General features: G+C 41.5%; 1 protein-coding gene across 2 annotated transcripts in view; it reads left to right on the top strand.

The window, feature by feature from the left end:
- Positions 1 to 23,419, top strand: part of SAMD4A (sterile alpha motif domain containing 4A) — a 219,004-nt gene that overhangs the window by 145,085 nt on the left and 50,500 nt on the right. Inside the window, exon 4 of one of the 2 annotated variants that reach the window (XM_033107809.1) lies at positions 21,766 to 22,029. The exons of the other annotated variant lie outside the window; for it this stretch is intronic. Coding sequence (XP_032963700.1) covers positions 21,766 to 22,029 — 264 coding nt within the window. The remainder of the gene's footprint in view (positions 1 to 21,765; positions 22,030 to 23,419) is intronic. 2 annotated transcript variants of the gene reach the window in all.

Genomic DNA, 23,419 nt, shown 5'->3' with positions numbered 1-23,419 from the left:
AAATTCCACTGACTGTTGGTACACCTACAAGTCAGCTGGTGGGAACAGAAGCACACAAATAAATTACAGTCCTTGAGGAGTCAATGAGCCATGGTCACCAGTAAGGAATCTAAAGGGAAGCGAGAGTTCTAGTTGGTCCAGCAAGTTGGTGAAGTGAAGATGCGTTAAGAGAGCTAGTTCTAAGGGTTGTTGTGGGGATTAAATGAGAAATGTGTGTAAAGCACTTGTCAGTAGGAAATGCAAAACAAATGATAGTCCTTACCATTATTAGTCCTGCATTGGTTGTTAACGCTGATACAGTAAGCGGTGCTTCTTCCACTGGCCCAGGCTCTGCAGTAAACTAGGGTGTAATAGGTTCCCTGGGGCAGCCCTATGACAAAGCTCTTATAATGTACTAAACTGAAATCAAGACACTTTGACTAGCTCTACAATGAACCAAAGAGCTGGCCTTCCACAAATACCAGTACCCCCCAAGGATTGTTCTAGTGATGCGTCTTACTGAACACCTTTAAATGGACTAGAAAGAAAAAAGAAAAAAGGAAGAGTAAGGTAAAAATTTGTTGATGTTGCTTCTTGGGGATCCATTGCTAACAAAAGTAAATTTTTAAAAAAAATTAGTAGTAAAAAAAAAATAGTAGTAAGTGTTAAGGATATTATTTGAATTCATAAAAATGATCCTTAAGTAACAGAATAGGATTTAATGCAGATAAATGATGTAAAGGTAAATTTACAGTGTAAAGGACAATGGATTAGGAAAGTCACTCCACCTACAACTCAGCACATGATCTTACACTCTCAGGGACTCCCACTTCTTTATGAAGGCATGATGTTAGATGACCCCTAGGACTCTTTCTCGTGCTTTCATTCTTTCCTCCCTAGGTAGAAAAATCTCCAACTCACAGAGCGCTGATAATGAGTATTCAGTGCTGTTATATTGGGGTGAGACGGGGGAGGAAAATGAAATGCCAACCAATGTGCTCGGCTAGTCTAAGGAAACTGGCACCTGCCAAAGCCAGGAAGCGATCCCCCTGCTATATTCAGCATTAATTACATGCTCAGTGAGAATCTGATATGATTTTGGTCCCCCTCATATTAAAAAGAATGGAAACACCAGTAACTACTACCTAAAATTCGGATCTGGGAAGTCTGGCAGACAGAGTTGCGGGGGGCGGGGGGGGGTACTCTACTGTTTGAAGTAAGTACCATGCTAGTGCCATGTACTACCTATTAAAGTAAAAATATAGAGAGAGAATGGAAAAGATATGAAGATGTTAGTGAGGAAAGAGAGGGAAAAAAGATATTCTAAAAGAAAAGACAGGGTTATATAACCTGGAGTAATAATGCTAAGTAAGAAGTGATTTGATAATTTAGAAACATATTAACATTTATTAATAGGAAGAGCACTATCATGAGTTCCTTAGTCTGTGCCACATAGAAAGACAAGAAAATTGGCAAAAATTACGGGTGAGGATCTTAGTAATGATGAAACTCCAGGGTGTGTAGAATCCAAATGTGGATTCTCTGTCCTTTCCGAGCTTAAAGAAAAAAAAAAAAAAAAAAAAAGAGGCTCACCAGGTTCAATTGCCTGGCACCTAGATTGCAGGCCACCCGAAAACCACTCTTGTTCTGTGATTGTAGCATCATCGTGATGGGATTCTTTTGGAAGAAAAGGGGACTGTTTGAAGGTTCTTTGTTTCAAGAGAGCTGACAACCATTTGTCATGTTACTGGTTTTATTCCAGTGCCACTAAGTCAAACCTTTCCTCAGTGGGAGCAGGGACATGGAGCTTTGGGGCTCTGTCTCAAAAACTATTACCCATTTTGGATTTCAAAAACACACACAACTTTTGCTGTACCTAAGTTAAAATAAAATTAGAAGTGGATCCCTTTGTCCCAGTTTCCAGAGAGGCAGTCTAGTCTCTGAGTAGCATCGATGGATAACTGCTGCACCTGACACTATCTTACAGAGTCTGGAAATTCAGCTTCCTCAGTGGAAGAGGTGTGACAGTGGCAAGTACTAAGAAACTGAGCATACTCGCCTGATCTGTCATTAGTATTAAGGTAAAGATCTGGAAGAGAACGTATACTATAGACAAGTCTCCTTTAACACAGTGGGTATATTCTTAAAATGTTGCCTGAAATGACCGTTTTTTTGCATCCTATCAGTTTTCCGTTGACTAAAGCTATGATTTGGGGTATAACTTGTCTCAGTTTCAAATTAATCTTCATTGGCAGGAACTCTTAAAACAGGTTAAGGGCCTCAGTTCCTGAGATTCTCTATCAAAGTTAATCATCTATAAAGTATTTTAAAATAAATATTGGAAGGATTTCATCAGGTAATTTTTTTTTCAATGTGTACAATAGTTCTCTGATTGGTAAATTGGAATTCTTTGGGTGATTTTTTGTTTTTGGGGGGGGTTGGTTTGCTGTTTTTAACAAGTCACGTTTATGCGGCATCGGATGGGCAAGAGGGCAGGTGGTGGCTCTAATTCCCACCTCAGGCTGAGCTTCTAAATGCAGAGTGAAGTCTTCCTGAGTTCTTTTAGGAGCTGGAGAGAGAACCTGCTGAGGAGAAGTGTTGACGTGAGGGCTTGGCTAAAGTAATGTCTGGGTCTGCATCCACTGGGTACATTGGGAGAAGGCTCAAGTCTGCAGCGTGCTTGGAAGAATTTCGGAGTCGTCATTAGGCCTCGGGGAGACAGGGTGTGAGAAGGGAGTTATTCACATATGTTCGTTTTTATCCAAGAAATTATTTTGTGCCTGTGATACTGTTATTAATTCTGCTAGGTTTAGAGTAATTTTAATATCCCAACTGAATGTACTTGTATCCCACTACAAGTACAGTAATGGCATCTTTGGGTGAAAATGAACATTTGTATGTTTGCTTACTTTTGGCAACGTAGCTCCAAATTCACCTGGAACCTCAAAGCATTGTGTGCGCCACTTCAAAGTCTGAGAATTTTTGATTCCCAACAGTGTTTCTACTTTGCTTATGAGGCCGACAGTGTGGTTGAGACCAGCCAGTCTCTAAATCTGAATCTGAGCTGCAGATCCAAAAATTCAAGGTAAGCCTTGTTACATAGCTCACTGCTGTTCAGGAATGAGTATTGTCAATACTCAGAGAAAGTAGATGTCCTGCAAGCAAATGATGTGTTGCTCGAAGCTTGCTTTTCAATCGTGACATTTGTGAAATGAAATTTAAAGTTTTGTGTGGTCACAGTTCTTTCCCTATTTTTCTGTTGGTGATCTTCTCTTCTCTTGCGAGAGACAGCTGCATCAGTTTTATTTGCTTCTAGAGTCATTCTCTTGCTCCTCTTCCCCAGCCACTCCATCTGTATGCCGCTCAGAGAGCAGGCTAATTATGGGGTACTGGAGAAGCAGTTGCTCAGAGATAAGCTCTTTAAGCTCTCGACTGGGATAGCTCAATGCCAGGGTCACACTCGTGACCATCTCCTCGTTCACAACCACATGTCTGCGTGTGAGCTGTCTTCCATCCTTTTGCAGTTGCATGAACAAACCCTCTAGAAAGGTCAACACAAGAAATAAGTGCTTTTTCTTAAAGGACAGAGCAGGTAAAGGATTTCATGTTTACTTCTTGAAAAATCGCCACAAAGTGGCCAAGAAAAAAGATATGTTCCTATCCTTCATCAAGGCTGTTTCATTTTTGGCTGCCCCTGCGATGGCTTAGGAGCAAGACGCTTTATACACTCAGAGGTCAAACTCGCAAACTGGTGTGACTCAGGCAACAGGGCTGCTGAAATTCCTTGACCCCGGAGATTGCTTTTGCCTGCATGTCAGTTTTTCCCACTCTACTTCATCATATTGGGTAAATGGTTTACTTCCGGGATATGTTAACCCTATGACACTACTGTGCCTCCCTCAATGGCGTGGACTGAGAAAGGAAGATTTACTAGGGTAGTTCCCTTAAGAATCCAGACTTTGGGAAAGGAGGGTGCAGAGAGACACCTTCCCTTTCTGCCTCTCACTCTTTTTAATCTGGCAGCGTAGACTCAGACCCTTGGAATCAGCAGACTGGCCAAGATGTGAATGGGCCCTTGGCTGAGCTGTTGGAACTCTAGAGGAAACCTGCTTGATACCCAGATTTACCTTCAATCTAAAGAATCCATGGAATCCCAATGCCAGGTCTATCCAGTTGGAACTTGGGTGACATTTCTACCTCAGACAAGTGGGATGGTCCTGAGCATCCCACTGGGAATCCGATCTCTAAGCCCATCACAGAGTGGAGTTGGGGGGTCTTCCCTTTGGTGCTGGAGAAGTTTGCTTTTCCTCAAGTCCTATAGTTCAAAGAATGAATCTGACTTTCCAGAAGTGCCCCAACTTAGATCCACCTCCCAAAGCTACCAATCAATGGAGGCAGCCTAGTTTTTAAAACTGAAGAAAGAGTTGGAGCAAATGACCCCACACGTCTCAACGTTCCCTCCTTTGTTATACTCTGGCTAATTCAAGAACGTGTGCTGGTAGCACAGATCTGGCAGGGTCATTAATGTACACCTGATGCCAGAATCAGAGTCTAGAAAGGTCTCAGGCAATATCAGATTATGGTTCAGAGCTTTGGAGTCATACTGATCTAGGTTTGAGTCCCACTGATTACTGGCTGTGTGACCTTGGAGAAATGCCTTAACCTCTCTTGGCCTTGATTTTCTCATATTAAAAAGGAAGTAATAATCACCACCCATGAGTGACTGTGAAAGTCTTCCTTGGTCTAAGTACGATCTTTTCTTGAAGACATCCTTCCTGGATCCTTCTATTCTCCTACTCCAGTCTGTTCCCGTTACCCTCAGGCTAGCCCTCCTACTTTAAAAACGTGTGTGCTCCTCCAGGTCTAGGCAATTTTATCAAATTTTAAAAATAATTTCCACTCATTAATTTTCTGTTTTTTCTCTTCCAGGGACTCCTTTTCATCACATAATAAATATTCTCTACTGATTCTCTAATTTCCTTAACTTTTCCTCTCCTACGTCCAGTCTTTTTGTTCTACTTTCTGGGTGATTTCTGTAACTTTATCTTCCAAACCTACTATGTAATCTTTAATCTCTGCTATCATACTTTCAAATTGCAACAGTTTTTCTCTTGTTCTCTGAGTGCTTCTTTTTGTATTGCATTCTGTTCTTGTTTGATAGGTGCAAATTTTTTTCTAATATCTCTGAAGATATTACAGTTGATTTTTGGAGTCATTCTGCTCCCAACATTGTCTGTGCTTCCTTGGAGTTTCTTTTCCTTTTTGTTTTGGACCCTGTATCTCAAGCAAGAGTTTTTTCATTTAAGAGGGAGGCACTAGAAGCTTATGTGTGTGAATTTCACCACAGAGAGATCAGTCAGGGACCTGGCCTGGCTGTTGGAACTCATACATATCACCAACTGTAATTCTTTTTTCGTAAAGCAGTGCATTTGCCCTAGAGGAATCCTTGTCTTCTGAAAGATATAGGGCTGGCTGCCAGGGTTCTAGGGGCTGTTAGGAGAAAGTGCTAAGATGACAGTCACTTGGTTTTGTGGGGTAAGAGGGGAGAATCTAAGGCTCACCCTGTACCTTAGACATACTGTCTACCAAACCTCCTATTTTCTGCCCTTCTGCACCTCTGCCTTCGGAGAGAGGCACCTGCTCTCCGAGTTCTGAACATCTTGGGAGTTCTGCCTTGTGAACTGTCATAATTCCCCTTGCTGTGGACATACATGTTGCCTTTCTTTGTTCTACTTAGTCGGTTACCCCATGTCCTTCTATTTTGCAGCTTCCAAAATTGTGTTGACTTCAGTAGTCTACTGATACCCACTGTCATTTCCTGTTATCTCTCTCCTGCGTCCTTTTCCTAGTGGGTTTATGCCTTTGTTGTCATTTTAGTGAGTTTCCTAACAAAAGAGAATAACATCTGCATAAATTGCAAATCTATTTTAATTTATTTCCTTATTATCTAATCTCCCTGCTTGAATATAAGTCCCAAGAGGACCAGGACCTGGTCTTGCTCACTGCAGTCTCCCCATTGCCCAAACACTGCCAGATGTATCTTTAGATGTTGAATAAATGTTTGTTGCACGAATAAATGAATGAACGACATGTAATGTAGATCGCTTTGTACAATGCCTATAGCCCAATAAATAATAACTATATTATCTTAATTATCTCGATCTTTGAGGATTAGGTAGTGAAATCAAATTTTATGCTACTCATAGCTGTTGATTTTAAATGGGAATAAATTTGGTTCTTAAACTAAAATCTTTAATGGGGAATGTCTGAAATATGTTTACCTCCCCTATAACTCCCTCTTCAAGATTGAAGTTTTCCTGATAGTTGCACTGTTTACACTGTTGTACAAATCTATAGGCCTCAACATGTAGGTCCTGCAATGTAATAACACTAATGAGGGATTATCTGTTTCAGATCACGGATCTATTATGCTATTCCTCTCTATCAATGACATTGATATGAAGACTAGTGACCATTCATAAAATATGATTGAGGAAGACAGAAAACACTGAGACTCTAGTCTTAGCTACAATATCAATTTCATTGAGTAATCTTGGGAAATTGGTATGTCTCTCTAGGCCTCTGATTCCTTAACTGATAAAATGACAGGGAGTGGGGTGGGTTAGATGATTCCTAAATCATATTTTTAAAGTTCCTTCCTGCTTTAAATTTCTGGAATTCTGAGATAATTATGGAGTAAATAAATGAGGGAAATAAATTGCAGTGCTACACCTTCTGGTCTTTTGAAAATAATGTTTTGGGAGAAGGGCCCAAAAATGTATCACCATCATTAAAATTCCATGAGGACCAACTCCTTTGGGCACCTAAACCCCACCAACATCTATGTACTTTTCAATAAAACGTTGGCATTTCTCTCTACCAATTCTCTTGAGGGCTTGACTCCGGAATGAAAAGCTCAATACCCATCCCACTGAGCACCTGGTGAGTCAGTGTTCATTTTGGGGAGAGCCATTCTCAAAGCACAGCTTTTCGTTTAGGGTAACATTGTGGTTATCTTCCATCTTTGAAGGAAAAAAAAAAAAAAGCTAGATTGTTTCTCTTAAGTCTGCTGCCCCTCCTGCATTTAATTTAAAATGAAAAGATCGTGGTTTGGCTTTTTATGCAGATGCTTGCCTGATTCTGCCCTCAGAACACCCACACGAGACCAAAACCATAAGCTTTGTGAGCCATTTGGAAAAAGCCCAAATGGAAAAGAGATGCTTTTCCTGCAGTTGAGCAGGTGATCTCTAATTCAGTTCTAGGGAATCTTCATGCTACTCAAAGCCATGGGTCTTAAATTCTTGCGTGGAATAGCCAACTTGCAAGGAAACAACCTGCATATTTACCATAGAAGCAAGATAGAAGAGTTTTTTGACTTTGATATGTTTCCCCTGATACTGTCATCCTAAGATGGAGAGCCAGTCTTCAGAGGCATCTTGGTCCTGTTACATTACCATCCCCTCAGAAACTCTCATTAGTCCTTGAGACACTGTGACAAATTAATTGAAATTGAAATCACCTAAAAATTTTACTTCCTTCAGCAATTCTTCACCTTTAGTAAAGTGTTACTTAGAATATTAACACTGCCTTACAGCTCCTAGCTGCTGTGTGCTTCTACATGATAGAAGGTGATGACTTAATAAATGACGGAAGCTACTGTCTGCGTCTTCAGTCCTGTCTTTTATTGTACTCTTCTTGGCATCTGTAGCCCTAGTGACTAGCACAATACCCTGTGCACAGAGAGGCTCACTAGTTGTTGAAGGAGTGAATGAATAAGGAGGTTAGCTTAAGCTCTTTCTCTAGGAAGGTAACAGCTCATATCTTTTATTTCAAAAGTATCTTTCATACATCATCTTAGTGGGCCTTCATCATCCTTCCTCGTGCTCAGCGTGTGCCCAGCAGAGGGCAGATGCTCAGCAAATAATTTACTGGAAGGGAAGGGAAGGGAAGGGAAAGGAGAGAAGGAGGAAGGAACGTAGGAATAAGCAGGCAGCATGTGATGCCACAGAAACCCTGGGAGGCCGGTAGAGCTACCGTTGTGGTAACTGTTTTCCAGACCAGTATACTGAGACCCTGAGGAGCCAACGGACATGCTCAGGGTTTTGACACTGAGTTTTCAGTGTCAGGGCCGAGAGTCTAAGCCCAGATTTCTCTTGGCCGTGAGAAGCCATGTTGGGCTTAAGAATGCAGGCCTGCAAGTCAGAGAACCTTACTTAGACTTTGAATCTGGCTCTTGCCCCTTCCTAGCTCTCTTATCTTTGACAAGTCCCTCATCCTCTGCACCTCAGCTTCCTATCTGTGAAACGTGGATGGGGCGGAGGGGAAAGAGGGTGTAATGACAGACCCTACCTCATAAAACATTAAGTGAGGATTATATAGAACAATATGGATGCATATTCTGCTAAGTACCCGACACCCTGTTTCCCCAAAAATAAGACCTAGCTAGACAATCAGCTCTAATGCGTCTTTTGGAACAAAAATTAATATAAGACCCGGTCTTATATTATATTATTATATTATATTATATTATATTATATTATATTATATTATATTATATTATATTATATTATACATGGTCTTATATTATATTATATTATGTTATGTTATATTATATAAGACCAGGTCTTATATTATAGTAAAATAAGACCGGGTCTTATATTAATTTTTGCTCCAAAAGACGCATTAGAGCTGATTGTCCGGCTAGGTCTTATTTTTGGGGAAACATGGTACTCGGTACTGGCAAATGGTAGCTAGGGCTGCTATGCTCAGTCTTACCTGGCCTCCTCTTCAGAGGATGAAGGATCAGGAAAGGTAGTCCTTAAGGATGAGTCTTTTGGGTTACATTTGGGGAAATGACAGTGTAGTGTCCCCAGCTCCGGACAGGTAAAAAGGAAACAGAGTAAGGAAACAGAGCACTCAGTCATTCAGTCACCCTTCCATTAGAGCTTAAAATGTGAAGGAGAAATGAGAGCACTGGGCTGAGCCAGGAAGGGGGAGGAATGATCTAGTGCCTTCCCTTTTCCAAAACCTAGCCTGTGGTGAGCAGCTGGCAGTTCCTTTACCCTGCCACCCTGGCTAGCTATTCTATTGGTGTTACAAGCCAGACTTTTAAAAAAATATGGAGAAATAAATAATATGGGGAAAATATCTTGTCCAAATGAGAACGACACTGCATAAATATGTTATTAAATAGCATCATAGAAGATTGGCTCAGGAAAGAGCTGAAAGATCATCCACTGGGCTGTAATAGCTTTTTTAACATTGTGCCCTCAGCTTTTAGAGCTTGGCACATGATAGGCACTCTACAAGTGTCTGGTGAATAAATGACTTCATCTAGTCCACCTCTTTGCTTTGCATATGAAGAACCAATGTCACCCAGCCACGTAATAAGTTCTTAGCTTGAATGTCTAAATATAATAGAGGTACTTAGAATCTTCAATAAGAACTTTGGGCAGTCAAAGACAAGGTCTCATGAGAAGTTCTGGACACTGAAATTTAATGGAAAAAAAGGTGATTCACATGCCCTGAATTTCAAGAAAATGGAATTGAAATGTGAACACAAAATGTGTGGGAGAAGAAGAGACACCAAGCTGAGTCTGAATCAAAGGAAGATCACTCTGGTTGAGGCAGAGGAAAGTTTGTCAGGATAGATAAGAATTCTGAAATAGCATGGAAGGTACTCTCTTTGGTATGACAGACCATGGTGGAAAGTTTGTCTCTTGTAAGTGTGTGAAACACTGTCAAGTAAGCAGACATATTTTTCATACCACACGTAATATGCTGAAAATGCTCCATGAATGTCCTCAGATTGGCTAGTACTTTGAGTTGATTTTTCCATCAGCAGTGTTGGTTTATATTGGGTTATTCTTACTCTGACAACTGACTCATATTTCTTTAGCACTTTACAGTTTGCAAAACGTTTTCATATACATTAAATGATTTGATATTTTCTGAAATCCTGTTATGTATCCTTTGATATGTACTAATGGGGAAAACTGAGGCACAGGAAGGTTATATGACTTCCAACCCAAATCTCAAATTCTTCTCACTTCATCGGGCTGCTTTTGTTCTGGTTGATGCCTAGCCCATCGTCAAGAGAAAAAGTGTCCAGCCAGCAAGTCAGAGCTGGGTGTGTGGCCAGTGCATCTTAACCTTGGATGTGTACACAAATCTTCTGAGATCTTAAAATGCAGATCCTGATTCAGTAGGTCTGGGATGAGGCCTGAGAGGCCAGTCTTTCTAACAAGCTCCTGGATGATGTCAGTGCTACTGGCCCATGGATCTAGAGCACAAGAATTGCTCTTTGTAAACCAGTTATACTCTCAACAAGCGAGTTTCCCAACTAAGAGAAAATGTGCTCGGAGCTTTCTGAAGCTGGTTCACGGTCAGAGAGGGCCTGAACTGACCCCTGACTCACTCTTCCTGCTGAGCAAGGGTGAAATGGCTGCAGCAAGAGGCAGGAACTATTGCCCCAAAGTCAAAACATTTGTCTAGGGAGTCTTTAGAAATTTCTGCCCAGGTATTGTTAGGGTTGTAATTCTGATACTGAAATGTAATTTATTTTACCTGGAGGACAGGTCAAGAGTGATAAAATACTGGGCTAAAGACAGAGCAGAATTCTGCATGTGAACCCAAAGCAAACAAGATATTGGTGGGAGAAGCAGTGATTTGTATGTTGTCTTTTAAAAACCACTTGCCAAGGAAACAAGATGCCTAATCTTTTGGGGCATGTTATCAAGACCAGACAGAAGTAACAGCCAACCTGAGGAGGAAGGACAAAGTTGAGAGGAAGGAACACTGAGGCAAGAAGATAGCCCAGCACGGTGGTTCTCAGCCCTGGCTAGCCATTAAAACTACCCAGGTGCATCTAAAATTACAGATACTCAGCCCCACTACAGGGATTTCCAGTTACTTGATCCACGATGGTGCCTGGGCATCAGGATTTTTTAAAAGTCTCTAAGGGGGTTGAGCATGCAGCAAAAGTTGGAAACCAGTAGCCTAAGACAAAAATGTGGCAAGTGTGACAAAATGTCCCAGGATGGGAGGTGGAATGGAGAGTTTGTATCAATGTGCAGAAGGTGCCAAAAAAAGAAAAATGTATGCACATTTTAAGAAAGGAAAAAACTGTATCAAAATTGTACTACAGGAATGACGCTAGCATTCATTTGATTAACGCCACCTTTTGAGCGAATGTCATACTGTTGTATATTGCTACCGTAATTCAACTCGACTTCAAAAAGTAATACATAGATAACATCTCTTAAAATGTGTACATTTTTTTGGCACACCTGGTGTACATTTGGTCGATTCTCATTATTTGCAGTAATTACATTCTGTAAAGTCACTATGAACACTGAATTGGCAAATACTGAACCATTGCTCCGAGGGGCAACACAGGATTAGGGTCCTGCAAGCCTCACATTTTCTTCCGATCAATGCATAACTTTGTTTTATGTGTGTTTTTGTTCAAAGACACTTTAGTATATATTGTGGATGCATTAACACTGACCTCAGGGCCAACAGCACTATAACTCATACCTGAACCAAGCTTATGTAACACGCCCATTTTTTTTCTCTGTAACGCACATCACAGCCTTTTTGCACATAGGAACACTGGCCAGCACCTCAGCACTATGCCATTTTAAACAGCAAAATCACCAACCAAAACCACCAAAGTCAGAAAAACGGAGCACGAAAAAGACCTCAAATGGACCCTTGTTTATAGGATGAGGTTGAAATAGGAAGGCCGACCAGCATCTCTGTTCGACCTCAGCGAGGAACATGTACATCGGGGACTTAAATTTTTTGCCACTCTGAGTATGTCCATGAAAATGAATGACCATGAAATACTGCAAGTATTGATTTTGGAGTTACAAATACATTTTAACAAGTAGGTGAATTTGCAAATGCAGAATCTGTGAATAATGAGAATCAAGGGTATATAAGACATGTAATAGAGGAACACACATGCACAATTTGTATGGCAGGGGAAGGAGGACCCAGAAATAGACGAGGAGCAAAGGGAGGCAACCTGTGGATGTGAGGTGGACACGTGGGTGCAGCCCAGCCCTCCTGGTAGCCTGGTGACCCCGTTCTCTTTGCTGCTGAGCTCCGAAGTCTCCAGACCGCTCTGCCATCTCATATTCAATAAGAAACGAATGCTGTTCAAGTCTGTTCTTAGACTAGAACAATCCTGGGGCCTGAATTATGCCAGGAACCTCATGCTTGCAGTGTCTCTGGAAGTCTTTTATTGCAGGACTGATTTATAATACCCAAGTAGATGAGTTGAGAGCAATTACGTAAACACTGTTTCTCTGGGGTAGGGAAGAACAGTATGGTTTAAATGAAAAATGCAGTGCCAAGTCAAACATTCAAATCGTTATGTGTAATTACAGACCACAGTAAATCAATTTTACAAACACAGTACCAATATCACCGTGTTCCAACACCCACAGGGTCAGGTTGTGACAGTTTAGAATTTGAGAAGAGGCTGAAGGTGAAGTGAAAGCAGGAATTGGGGTGTGTGAAGCCTCAATAGCTTGTTATAAATCATATGGTGATTTAATCAAATATAACTGAGAAGTCAGGAGACCCCCAAACCATCCAATTTCTCTTAATTAACAAAAAATCATACAATTAGCAATGTAAGCTCAAATTGTTGTTTTTTGAATGGTCATTTGTGGGTATTGTTACATTTGACATTCAGATTGAATGCTTTAATGAAAACAAGAACCCGTTCCCTAATAAGTAAATTGCCCTGCCAGCCGCAGTGCTGAGAATCTCCAGTTCTCATTCTTCTATGAAGGAACTAAGTTAAGAATTAGTCAAGACTACATAATACATTTCTAATTCGTTACAACCCTTCTCCTAACACTAGAAAGAAAAGAAAAAAAGAACGTTGCTTGATTGAGGCAAAGGTTCAGAGTTTCACGCTTAGAGAAATCCTGGCACCAGTCATGCATTTGGCTGGTGCTGAGTTGAGACCCCAATGGCAGTAGGATTCAGGAATCTTCTAATGATGCCAGTCCTTGCCTGCTCAGTGCTGTGACATTTAAGAGCCACTTTGCCGTCTTATCTGGGAGCTTTTAAGCTCCAACAGCCCTGAAGACTTTGCCTGGAGTTCAGCTCAAACATAAGTTAGTAGACAAGGTTTTCAAGTAGCCATTGTTAGCCCCTTTCACATGATTGACCTGCTTCTCTCTGGACAAGTGTTACTAGTGGTGTCAAGATGTAAAGGGATACCCTGATGATTTGTTCAGCGACTCTGGCCATGCTCTTGGGACCGATACTCTGGAGGTGAGGGTGGGGGTGGCATGTGTGGGTTGGTTGCTCAATCTTGAAACCCTGGCTATATGCAGTTCCAAACCAGGATTGCTTTGCTGGTACCCATGCTCAGTTAGCAGCCTGGGAGCTGTTAGGCACAGGATGGGCTTTGCGTTTTGTAAACCTACGAAGTACTTCCTGGATAGATATGTGAGCTGAGGTGGCAACAGTTACAATTTGAGAGTTAATCTTTTTCTAAAGGGATAGGAGGGAAGTTTTGTCATTAAACATCTATCTTTCTGAGTTTCTCCACCATCTCTCTCTCTCTTAAACACAGCGACTGGAGCATTTTTACAGATACATTGGGAAAGGAAAAATCTGCTTAAATCCACTCCTGGCCACGTGCTTAACACAATTGTTTTCTTTACTTGGTATCATAAACAAAATGATTCAAATTCTGCAGCTCTGGCTAAGCTCATTTCTGGACATCTGTTCACTCTGAGTAGAAATTCCGTGGACAAATCGAAGGGTTAAGTAGATATAGATATAACTTATAGATATGAAAAGAAACAATGCAAGAGAGTAAATCCAATACATAGGGACTTTAGAAATGACTGGGTTGATCTGGTGGTTCCTTGAATTAACTTAAACATCTGCTTCAGTGGTATCGAATTACTTCCATAGTTGATGTCATTGGTTTTGATAGAAAGGAATGAGAGGATTTGGGCAGTTTCCTTTTAGGACTGCCTAATTTGAAGTTAAACTTGTGAGTAAGATTCTGCTGTTTTCTATAAAATGTATATATTGGCTTCTTGTCTAACTTATTTCATAAATAATGACAATGTAAAGTCAAACAGCAGTTATCTAAAATAGATTTTCTACTGGATGACACCCAGTTTTGCCATTATAGAAACTGACAAAAGAGGACAAATGAAATGTACCAAAGATTAATGCAGCTATAAAAGTCTGCCAGAAACATTCTAATTTGCTTCTTAAAAGCCCGCATGTTTAAGTGATAATGTGAAGGCAGAAACATACATCTTTGCTCTGCCCAAAGGCTGCGCCATCTGTAGAGTAATAAGAGCTGACACCAGTGACAGGGACTCACATTATTGGAAAAGCCTCTCAGGTACCTTTCCCTGCATCAGAATGCTGTCACGTCAATACTATATGGAGATGAGATTTAGTGAGGACAAAGAGATTTAGCCACGTGTATTTGTTAACCTCGCTGTGATGTTCTTTGTGGCGTTCTCTTCTTCTAGAGTCTCCATTTGTTTTGCTTTGTTGCATAGGCAAGCGTACACTTTCTCTTCCCAGAGAGCGTGTGGCTTCCTCTTGGGCTTGTCGGGAACACTCCGTCCACCAACCACATCTTGGCTTTGAAGCATGTTCTGTCTTCTTCCCCCAGAATGAGGTGGAGTCTGAAGGGAGTGTGAGGGAATCATCTTCTGGTGTCCAGATGTTGGGAGCCCTGGTTTTCCAAACCTTTGGACAAGAAGCAGAGAGCAAGCATGCAGAGTTGAGGCATATAACCTTCCAGATTTGCTTTTAATCTATCCCCTGAAGCACTGAGGGCAGAGCATGTTAATTTTAACCTTAGTAATTAATACCCTCCTTCTTCCCACCGCCCTTCACAAATCTGTACTTGGCCATAAATGTGACTGGTGTTATTTTGTCTTTTTTTTGCATGATGTCACTGATCAAATACTCTGTTTTTGTTTTTTTGTTTTTTGTTTTTTAATGTATTCTTGCACTACTATTAATCTTTTCTTCCCCCAAAATTCCCACCACAGGGCCTCAGATTACTGGTTGTGGTACCACAAAACCAACTAAAGAAGAGGGATCCAGGGTCTAATGTTGTTTCACCACTGAGCCTTGCTAAAATGTTGGCTTTTTTTTTTTTAAGCAAAAACCTAGAATTATTCATACAAGTGGTGTTAGCAGAACTCTTTGAAAATGGACAACTTTTAGTAGCAGTTCCTTAGAAGCTCTGAAATCCGTGCTCTCAGAAGACTTTCTTGGGATGCCACCTGAAAGATGCTTGATAAGCAGGCCTACCTCTAAGGGAATGAACAGAAACACTCCCCTAGTAACTTTGAAACAATTTTGTAGCTGGAAATGGGTTGAGTTTTTTCTCCTTTAAACTTGACAAGTATCAAGCCATATCCTGCAGCAAAACTTAAGAATTATATATTGTGAGCCCTTAAATTGATGTATTTGGCAAAGTTTTACTGACACTTCTCAATTTCTTTTAGGAGGAGGTCTAGAAGATGTCGTTAAAATACACCATTAACATCATTTAAGTAGAATATTCCCTGTGTTTGTTCTTAGTAGGTTAACACACACAGCATATATCACCAGAGTAGAGAATTGACCAGGACCTTTTAATTCAGGAAAGAAATTCTAAGGTAATATTTTAAAACTATGTGCTAATGCTTAGTCTCCTCATTCTACTTTTTAAAATCCCTAAATTAGAATGAGTTATTTTTGAAAAGTTTAGTTGTGTTAGCAGTTGGATGGAGTTCCATCCTATGAGCATCTAGAATTTGAAAAATTAACAAAGCGTAAGTTTTTCTGTGAGGAGGACAGCTTTTCGAATTATAAGTGAAGAGACTGGCTTGGGAAGAAAAAGATTAAAATTGCAAATCATGTCTATGTGGCTGAACTCATAAGGTCCCGATGAGGATGTAGTGTCCAACCTTGGGTTGAAAAGACAGGTTATTTGGTTTGGTGAAAGAGGATGACATTAGGAGCATGAGAATATTTAGTGTCCTTTAAAAAAAAAAAAAGCATTAGCAGTCTAGATTCTAGAACAAAATGCTAAGCCTGGAAATAGATGGAAACACAGTGGAAGCAATGAGAAGTAATGGTTGACTGAATTTGAGGGAACAGGCTACCTCTGAAAGGCATGCACAGAGGACTTTAAGCCCACGAGGTCCTGAGGGCACCTGTGTTGCCTATGGAAGGCTCCTCAACAGAGACAGCAGAGAGGATCAGCCATCTCTATTGTTTATTGAGTTCATGACTCAATTTCTAACAAATAAAACAACTGGAGTCTTCGTAAAACAATATTTGTGCTTTGAATCTGCTGATCAAAAAAAGTGACAAAAAGAGGTATGAATTCAGCAACATTTAACTTTTACATTTTATTCATTCTAACACTTTTTATATACATATCAAAACCATTCATAGAACAGTATTTCATCTGCTGACAAGGCTGGGTCCTCATCGGGATTCTCAGGTTCTTACTACCCAGGGGACCAGAACTCACAACTTGGGAATGATTGAATTCTGTTGTCTTTCAGGGGGCTTCAGCTCTAAAATGTTATGAATCTATGCTCATAACAATAATTTTTAAGGCATAAGTTGCAGCCAATGTATAAATTTAAAGAGAGCAGAGAAGTGTGTAATGTATCTTTAAAAAATCTCCACTAAAGTTTGTTAGAACAAAGTTTGGCGTAAGAATCAAGCTCCAGTTCTCTGGACTATTTGCCTATGGGGATTACTTGCCTCCTTGACAGTGATAATAGTACCCAACCTGACAGTGAACTAAGGAGATAGTTCAGAGAACGGGCCACTATCCGAAACCTTTCTCTTTCCACAAGCCCGATTATTTGTCATCTTAGAAGGCAAAAAAAGTAATTGTACCTCATTTTCTTAAAAGAGCACAAAATATCCTGAAAAGCCTTTTTCTGAATCTTATTTCAACAATTAAAAATTGAGACGGAAGTCAAGGTTGGTCAAAGGAAATAGGAAATAAATCGATTTCCAGGCTTTCAAGAAAACACTTAAAAGAGCAGAGCTCCAAGCCAGATATTATATTTTCCCCTAAAAGGGCATTGAAAGGAGTCACATTAAAGATGCTTGGAGATGAAAAAGAAATCATAAGGTTTGGTGAGGTCAGAGAAGTTGGCTGGCCCTGATAGCATGACAGAGTTTATTGCCAGGTTATAAGAGCCTCTGTACCTGTATCACAGTACTCGACTGCTGTGGCAAGATTATTTTTAGCTGCTTTTTCCATATTTCCACTAGACTTACTCAATATTTATTATTTATTTTTGGTTTACTTGAATTTATGTGTCCCCAAAATTATAGTATTCTATTGACGTATGTATGCATATACAAGGTTAGACAATTAAGTTTGCGAACTCATCCTAGAAAAAGTGCTACGTACTTCATTGCTGAATATCACTACAGTCACCTTTTTAAGTACTCCCCTTGGGAAGCTATGCACTGACGCCAGCACCTAGTCCACCCTTCAAAGCAATTTTGGAACTTTTTTTCTGAATGGCCATCAGAGCTGTTGTTGTATTATTGCCCTCGATTGTCCTGAATGTCATCAAAATGTCTTCCTTTCAATATTTCCTTTATCTTCGGGTAAAGAAAGAAGTCATTGGGGGCCAGATCAGGTGAGTAGGGAGGGTGTTCCAACACAGTTATTTGTTTACTGGCTAAAAACTCCCTCACAGACAATGTCATGTGAGCTGGTGCATTGTCGTGATGCAAGAGCCATGGATTGTTGGCGAAAACTTCAGGCCGTCTAACTTTTTCATGCAGCCTTTTCAGCACTTCCAAATAGTAAGCCTGGTTAACTGTTTGTCCAGTTAGTACAAATTCGTAATGAATAATCCCTCTGATATCAAAATAGTTAGCAGCATCGTTGAAACAAGTTTGCAAACTTAATTGTCAGACCTCATATATATATACCTCATATATATATGTACGTGTATATATACACACATACATACACACATACCTATGTGTACATACCTGAAATTTCTAAAAGTATAAGCAATATTGACTGTATCCTGCACACAGTATTACGTTTTAGCTTCAGTTTTTCCAGAGCTGAAGAGGCATGTGTGATCTTGCTCCCTTGGGTAATTTTTAGTTGAATTTTCAATATAATGAATCTACCCTGACACATGCTGGCCCTACGCTCTCAGTATTATAAAGTCACAAATGCAATGTGAATTTAGGACCTTAGTTTTCCTGGAACTTGCCAATTACTAATCTATATTGAGGGTTTTTTCAAGGTGTACTTAATTCTGCATCATTTGAATAGGATTTGGGAGCAGCATAAATCAGAATGAAGCATTAGCTGTTGTCGCCTGCACAGCAGTCAGCAAGCGTGGACATTCAAAAGGTCTGCCTCAACCTAGGGTCCTTCTGGGGCAGCTAACGCAGCGCTGAGAAGCTTCTCAGGAGTGTCTTTTCACTGCTCTCTCCTCCCTAGGAAAAGGAATTTATTTACCTATTTATTTATTTATTTATTTAATTTTGCCTGAATATCCATTCTCCCTCTATTTATCCCCACTTCATATGAATTCTTTTGTTTAAAAAAACAAAAACAAAAAATGGAGGGGTGGCCAGTTAGCTCAGGTGGTTAGAGTGTGGTGCTGATAACACCAAGGTTGCCGGTTCGATCCCCACATAGGCCATCATGAGCTATGCCCTTCTTAAAAAAAAAAAAGAAGCAATGGGGCAACGATCAATCCTCTACCGCTGGCCACCTTGTCAATCCCAAGACTGTGTGGCCTGTTTTCTGGAATTCTTCCTTCTCGTGGCATTTGTCCTCTGCCACTTTATGCCAAACAGAGTACTCCAGCACACAAAGTAACACCAAAATCAGCTTTGAGGTCACTATTACCTCTCCCTGAAGATTTGTCTTCACCCAAAGTGGCACTGTTGGCAGGTCACCGGCCCCTGCTTCAGTCTCCTTCCTGCAGGAAGGAGAAGACAAGCCTGTATTCTCTTTGGAGAAATGAGGCATTTGTCCAGCACGACTTTGCTTTGATTTGGGTGTCGTGTCCAGCCTGGCTCTAAACCCCATGGCCTTCTCTGCAGATCAGAAGTTTAGTGGGAGACAGTTTGCTTGGTTGCTATGGCAGGTCGATCCTAAGGAGACATTCTCTGGTTTGGTGCCAGTTGTGGGAAGTCTATATGACGTAGACGAGGAGAGCATTTAGTATTGGGAAAAAGCCCTGGGACCTTAGGTATAAGTGATGTCTTATTCGAGGCAGAGGCCAAGTTCATGCCCTGTGACTTCAGTCAAGGAGTGTATGAGGAAATAGGTGTAGGTTTCTGTGAATAAATACTTATAAGTCCCATTATGTTAGGGAAACATTTAGTTCTATTCTCAGTAGCCAGCGAATTCCTTGGAGAGTGCCAGCCTCCCCACGGATGCCAATCAGTAGGAGGTGGCATGGATGGTAAGACAACTTTAGGTGGAAAGAAGCAAGCAGGCTCCACCCGATAATGGAATTCAGCTGCTACATATGTGTGGTATTGTTCATAGCATCCAAAGAAGGGGATCTTAGCAGAGTTACCACCCATGGGTATGGATTCAGTGATCGCCTCTAACCAGGGTCGGTGCTAAGGGTTTTCTGCCAGCTCCCAGCTGTGTCTCTCATTTTGATAAGGCCAGTTTATATGGTTTCAGTCTCACTCTAATCCTGCCTGTAAAAAGGAGCCCCCATGTCCATTTGGGGCACAACTGGCTGGCACCATTCAGAGCAAGAACCAGATATTCTGAAATGGTTGCAGAGGTGGCAGAAAGCAAAGGCATCTATGCTGAAATGTCCCAGCACTCGGGCAGCCCTAAAAAAGTCTACCCAATTTTATACAAATACTTAGACAGGCATGAAATGGATTTTCTGGATGTCTGGCTTTTCTTCCTATTGGCTTCTCTCTTCATTTTTGCTGCTGCTTCCTTTTTATTTATTTTGTTCTTTTTCTGCTTTTTATTTTTTCTTTTCTTTTTCTCTTGCTAATTCTGATCCAACCAGGTAGCAATGCATTTTCCAGGGAGCCTTTTTAAATAGTTTCTTTCCAAGTCTATTTAGTGTAAAGGCAAGCTGTTTCAGCCTATTAGGGTTGGAAAAAAAAATTTTTTTTAATGTTCCCTCTGCATATTTTTAAGTTATGTGATAATTCCTTGCATTTGATAGAATCAACCCAAACTAGAAATTTCTCAGATTACAAATACTAAACTCGGCAGCTGCCTTTTTTCATCCCTTTATTGTTAATAAGGAAGTTTCTAGCCCTTTTCATTATCCCCCTTTCATACACAAGGCTGCCCTTCTGGCCACATGAAGCCAAACAGAAACACTGACAATAAAGGTGTGAGCCCCCTTGCCCCAGGGCCTGGTTAATGTCAGCTGACCACAAGCAGCCAACCCGCACCGCTTCTGCCCCAAACACACCTTCTGGAAACATGCAGCCTTTTGGGTCTGGTGTTTACCTTTTTAAGTGGGGGGCAAGGTAAACTGCCACTCAGGCCTTTATGTGGGTGCTGCCCCACCAGAAATCCAGTTTAACGCAAAGCAGAACTTCCTACATTGAGATGTCAGGTCTGCTTCCAAAAAAACACAGAAAGATCCACACCGGCAAAGAAGTGCTAGTTAGGACTTGGGAGAGCCAATACCTCATTGGAGGGAATAGAGCCTAAGATGGAACTTAATGGCTTCCCTGAAAAATGTTTAAAAATGCATGTGGCTCCACTCCATGTTATTACTGCCGCAGTCAGAATAAACTGGACCTGTCAGGAACCAGTGCTGAGAGAATGTTATGAATAGACTTCTTTTGTAAAGTTGTCACTATATACGCCCAGAAAAACCAACCAAGGGTAACGTCGGCTCCCTCGGCGTTAATTTTGGTTAAATACCTCCCTTGAATGACCTCAATTTAATTTGGCTAGTTTTGTGAATTTTGTTGCTTTTTCCCAGTTTTCTGGAAAAGAAATTAAAAATGGGGGCTGCACAGATGTTGCCCACTATGCGGAAGGGTTGAACATGCTAGTGAAAACCATTCCCGGCTTACTAAGAGCACCCCACTGGCTTCTGAATGAAAGCCTTGTTACCTGGAAGTGTTTTCAATATAAAGCTTGGCAGTAACCTGTGAAGCCAAGGGAAAGAATCGACCCTTTCACACACAGCCGCCGGTGTTCCATTCCCCGAGATCTGTGTTAGTGTTGGGACCCTTGCTGAGCCTGCACCCCCTTCAGAGGTGATAGCTCCCCTGATTCGTGGTTGGAAGGACTAGTCTACCTTCTTCTAGTTCAGCCCAGCAAAGATCCCTGCTGGTCAGGAAGTCCGCCCTAACCACATGGCTAATGTCATTTTTTGTGTCTTTAAAAAAATTGTCCAGCACATGTTCTTTTCACTCTTGGCAGATAGCCACTTTGCCAGGCTGTCAAGTCTCCCCTGATTTATGGGTGTGCTGCTGTGAATCCTGATTTCTATTTAGAGCTAAAACTAGATGCCATCCCACAAAGGCTAAGGTCAGATGTGTGGGCACTATAGGTGTGTAGCCTCCTTGGAGAAACCCAACCCACCAAGATGTAGACAGCATCCTTTTCAGCCACCCTGAAGGGAAGGACCAGGCAAGGCCTGTATTCATCCTCTATGACCACCGATGGAGTTGTGAGACAGCTAGTGGCCTCTCTCAGGGGTATTATGGGTTCTTCTGTGGCCCAGGCTAAAGGGGGGGGAATAACCTATTTCATTTTATTTTTTTTTCCAGTTCTCTCAGGCCAGGCACACCACAGCCCTTTGAAACGATCTGTGTCCCTTACCCCACCCATGAATGTGCCAAACCAGCCTCTAGGACATGGATGGATGTCTCATGAGGACTTGCGAGCTAGAGGACCCCAGTGCCTCCCATCCGATCATGCCCCCCTGTCTCCACAAAGCAGTGTAGCCTCTTCAGGAAGTGGTGGGAGTGAACACTTAGAAGATCAGACCACTGCTCGTAACACATTCCAAGAAGAAGGTAGTGGTATGAAAGGTGAGTGACTCAACGAGAAACCACTGGGAATAGAGTCCCTCCCTTTATTTGGAGTCAGAATGGTAAACAGAGAGGGAGTCAGTAGGAGAGAAGGAGCCCCTCCACCTCCCCAGGCTTATGCATTGGATCCATCCCTTGCAGAGCTCCAGGGTTGACCAAGGAGGAAAGGGCTGGGATTTCCCTTCCAGGGCTTCTTGCCAAAACCTGGGAAGCAAGACCTAGAGCAAGAGAGGTCAACGCCCTCTTTATTTTTTTTTTTTAATGCAATGACTTGGCAGACAAATGAGTCACAGCCAACGCTGATAGGATCTGCTGTTTGCACGAACTTTCCTCAGTCTGCCCTGTTTGTAAAGACAGAGCTGCTCCAGCCTTCTACCTTGTGGGTCATGTGTTGCTATGGCCAGGGAACCGTCAATAATTCAGCAAAACAAACCACAGGATCTTTTATTAAACCTCTCTTAATGCAGAACTGTAGTAGTGCTTTCTTTCTTTCGCTCCCCTTTCCTTTTATATCCAAAGAAACCTTTCAACCTTTTTCTCTGCATCTGTATAAGGGACCTGAAAATACCACTGAGACTCTCTGACAGTGTTTTAAGCCTGATAATAGATTTGCATATAGGTGATAAAGGCCTTCTGTGCAGCATAAATAAGTGTTCCTGTATTGCCCTGTCAATCTACCCTCTTCTAAAGATACTTATAGAGAGATAGACATTTGCAAATTACCCATGATAGGTTCGAGGAGGATACATGTGTTCTTGTATTTTTAGACACCAGTTATTCAAGAGCTAGGAAGTCCTTAGAGAAAGGTGCTTATCAGAGACACACTAATGACAATTTTTCGATGAAAAAACAATAACGAGTCGTGCTTCTGGGACTCTAATGCTGAGGGGAGGCTCTGAGAGCACTCCCTTTGCTGGCATTAATTGTCCTGAGGATGTGCTGTTTCTGATCTTTTCCTTGAAAAGGATCAATGTTGACATCGGAGGTTCTGTACCAATTCCCCTCCCTGCCGTGGAATCCTGGCGCAGAGATACCCACAGCTGCCCAGAAAGGTGCCAATTATAAGAGAGCACCAGGTTGAAAACTGGAACGTGTCAGCTAAGGGGAATGAAGCTGACATGAAGCTGCTTCCCTCTGCATCCCTTCCGGTCAGGCTGCTTAGACCTGCGTCCTCCCCTTCCTTCCTTCTTTCCTCTCTTCCTTCCACCCCATCCCGTGATGGAGCCTGTGCTGAGTGCCCAGAGCGAGTGGGATATGTCCTGATGTCGTCCTCTGGTGATACAAATGGGTCTTTAAAGGTTCTTAAAAGGCAACAAAAAACAATGGTTTATTTTGGCATGGAGGGGGATATGTGTTCTCTTCCACAGCTTTCAGGAAAATATGTCATAAT

This window comes from Rhinolophus ferrumequinum, chromosome 6, assembly GCF_004115265.2.
Source record: "Rhinolophus ferrumequinum isolate MPI-CBG mRhiFer1 chromosome 6, mRhiFer1_v1.p, whole genome shotgun sequence".
Classification (NCBI taxonomy): domain Eukaryota; kingdom Metazoa; phylum Chordata; class Mammalia; order Chiroptera; family Rhinolophidae; genus Rhinolophus; species Rhinolophus ferrumequinum.
The sequence above is the reverse complement of the archived record's forward strand: the minus strand, read 5'-3'. Positions and strand labels throughout refer to the sequence as shown.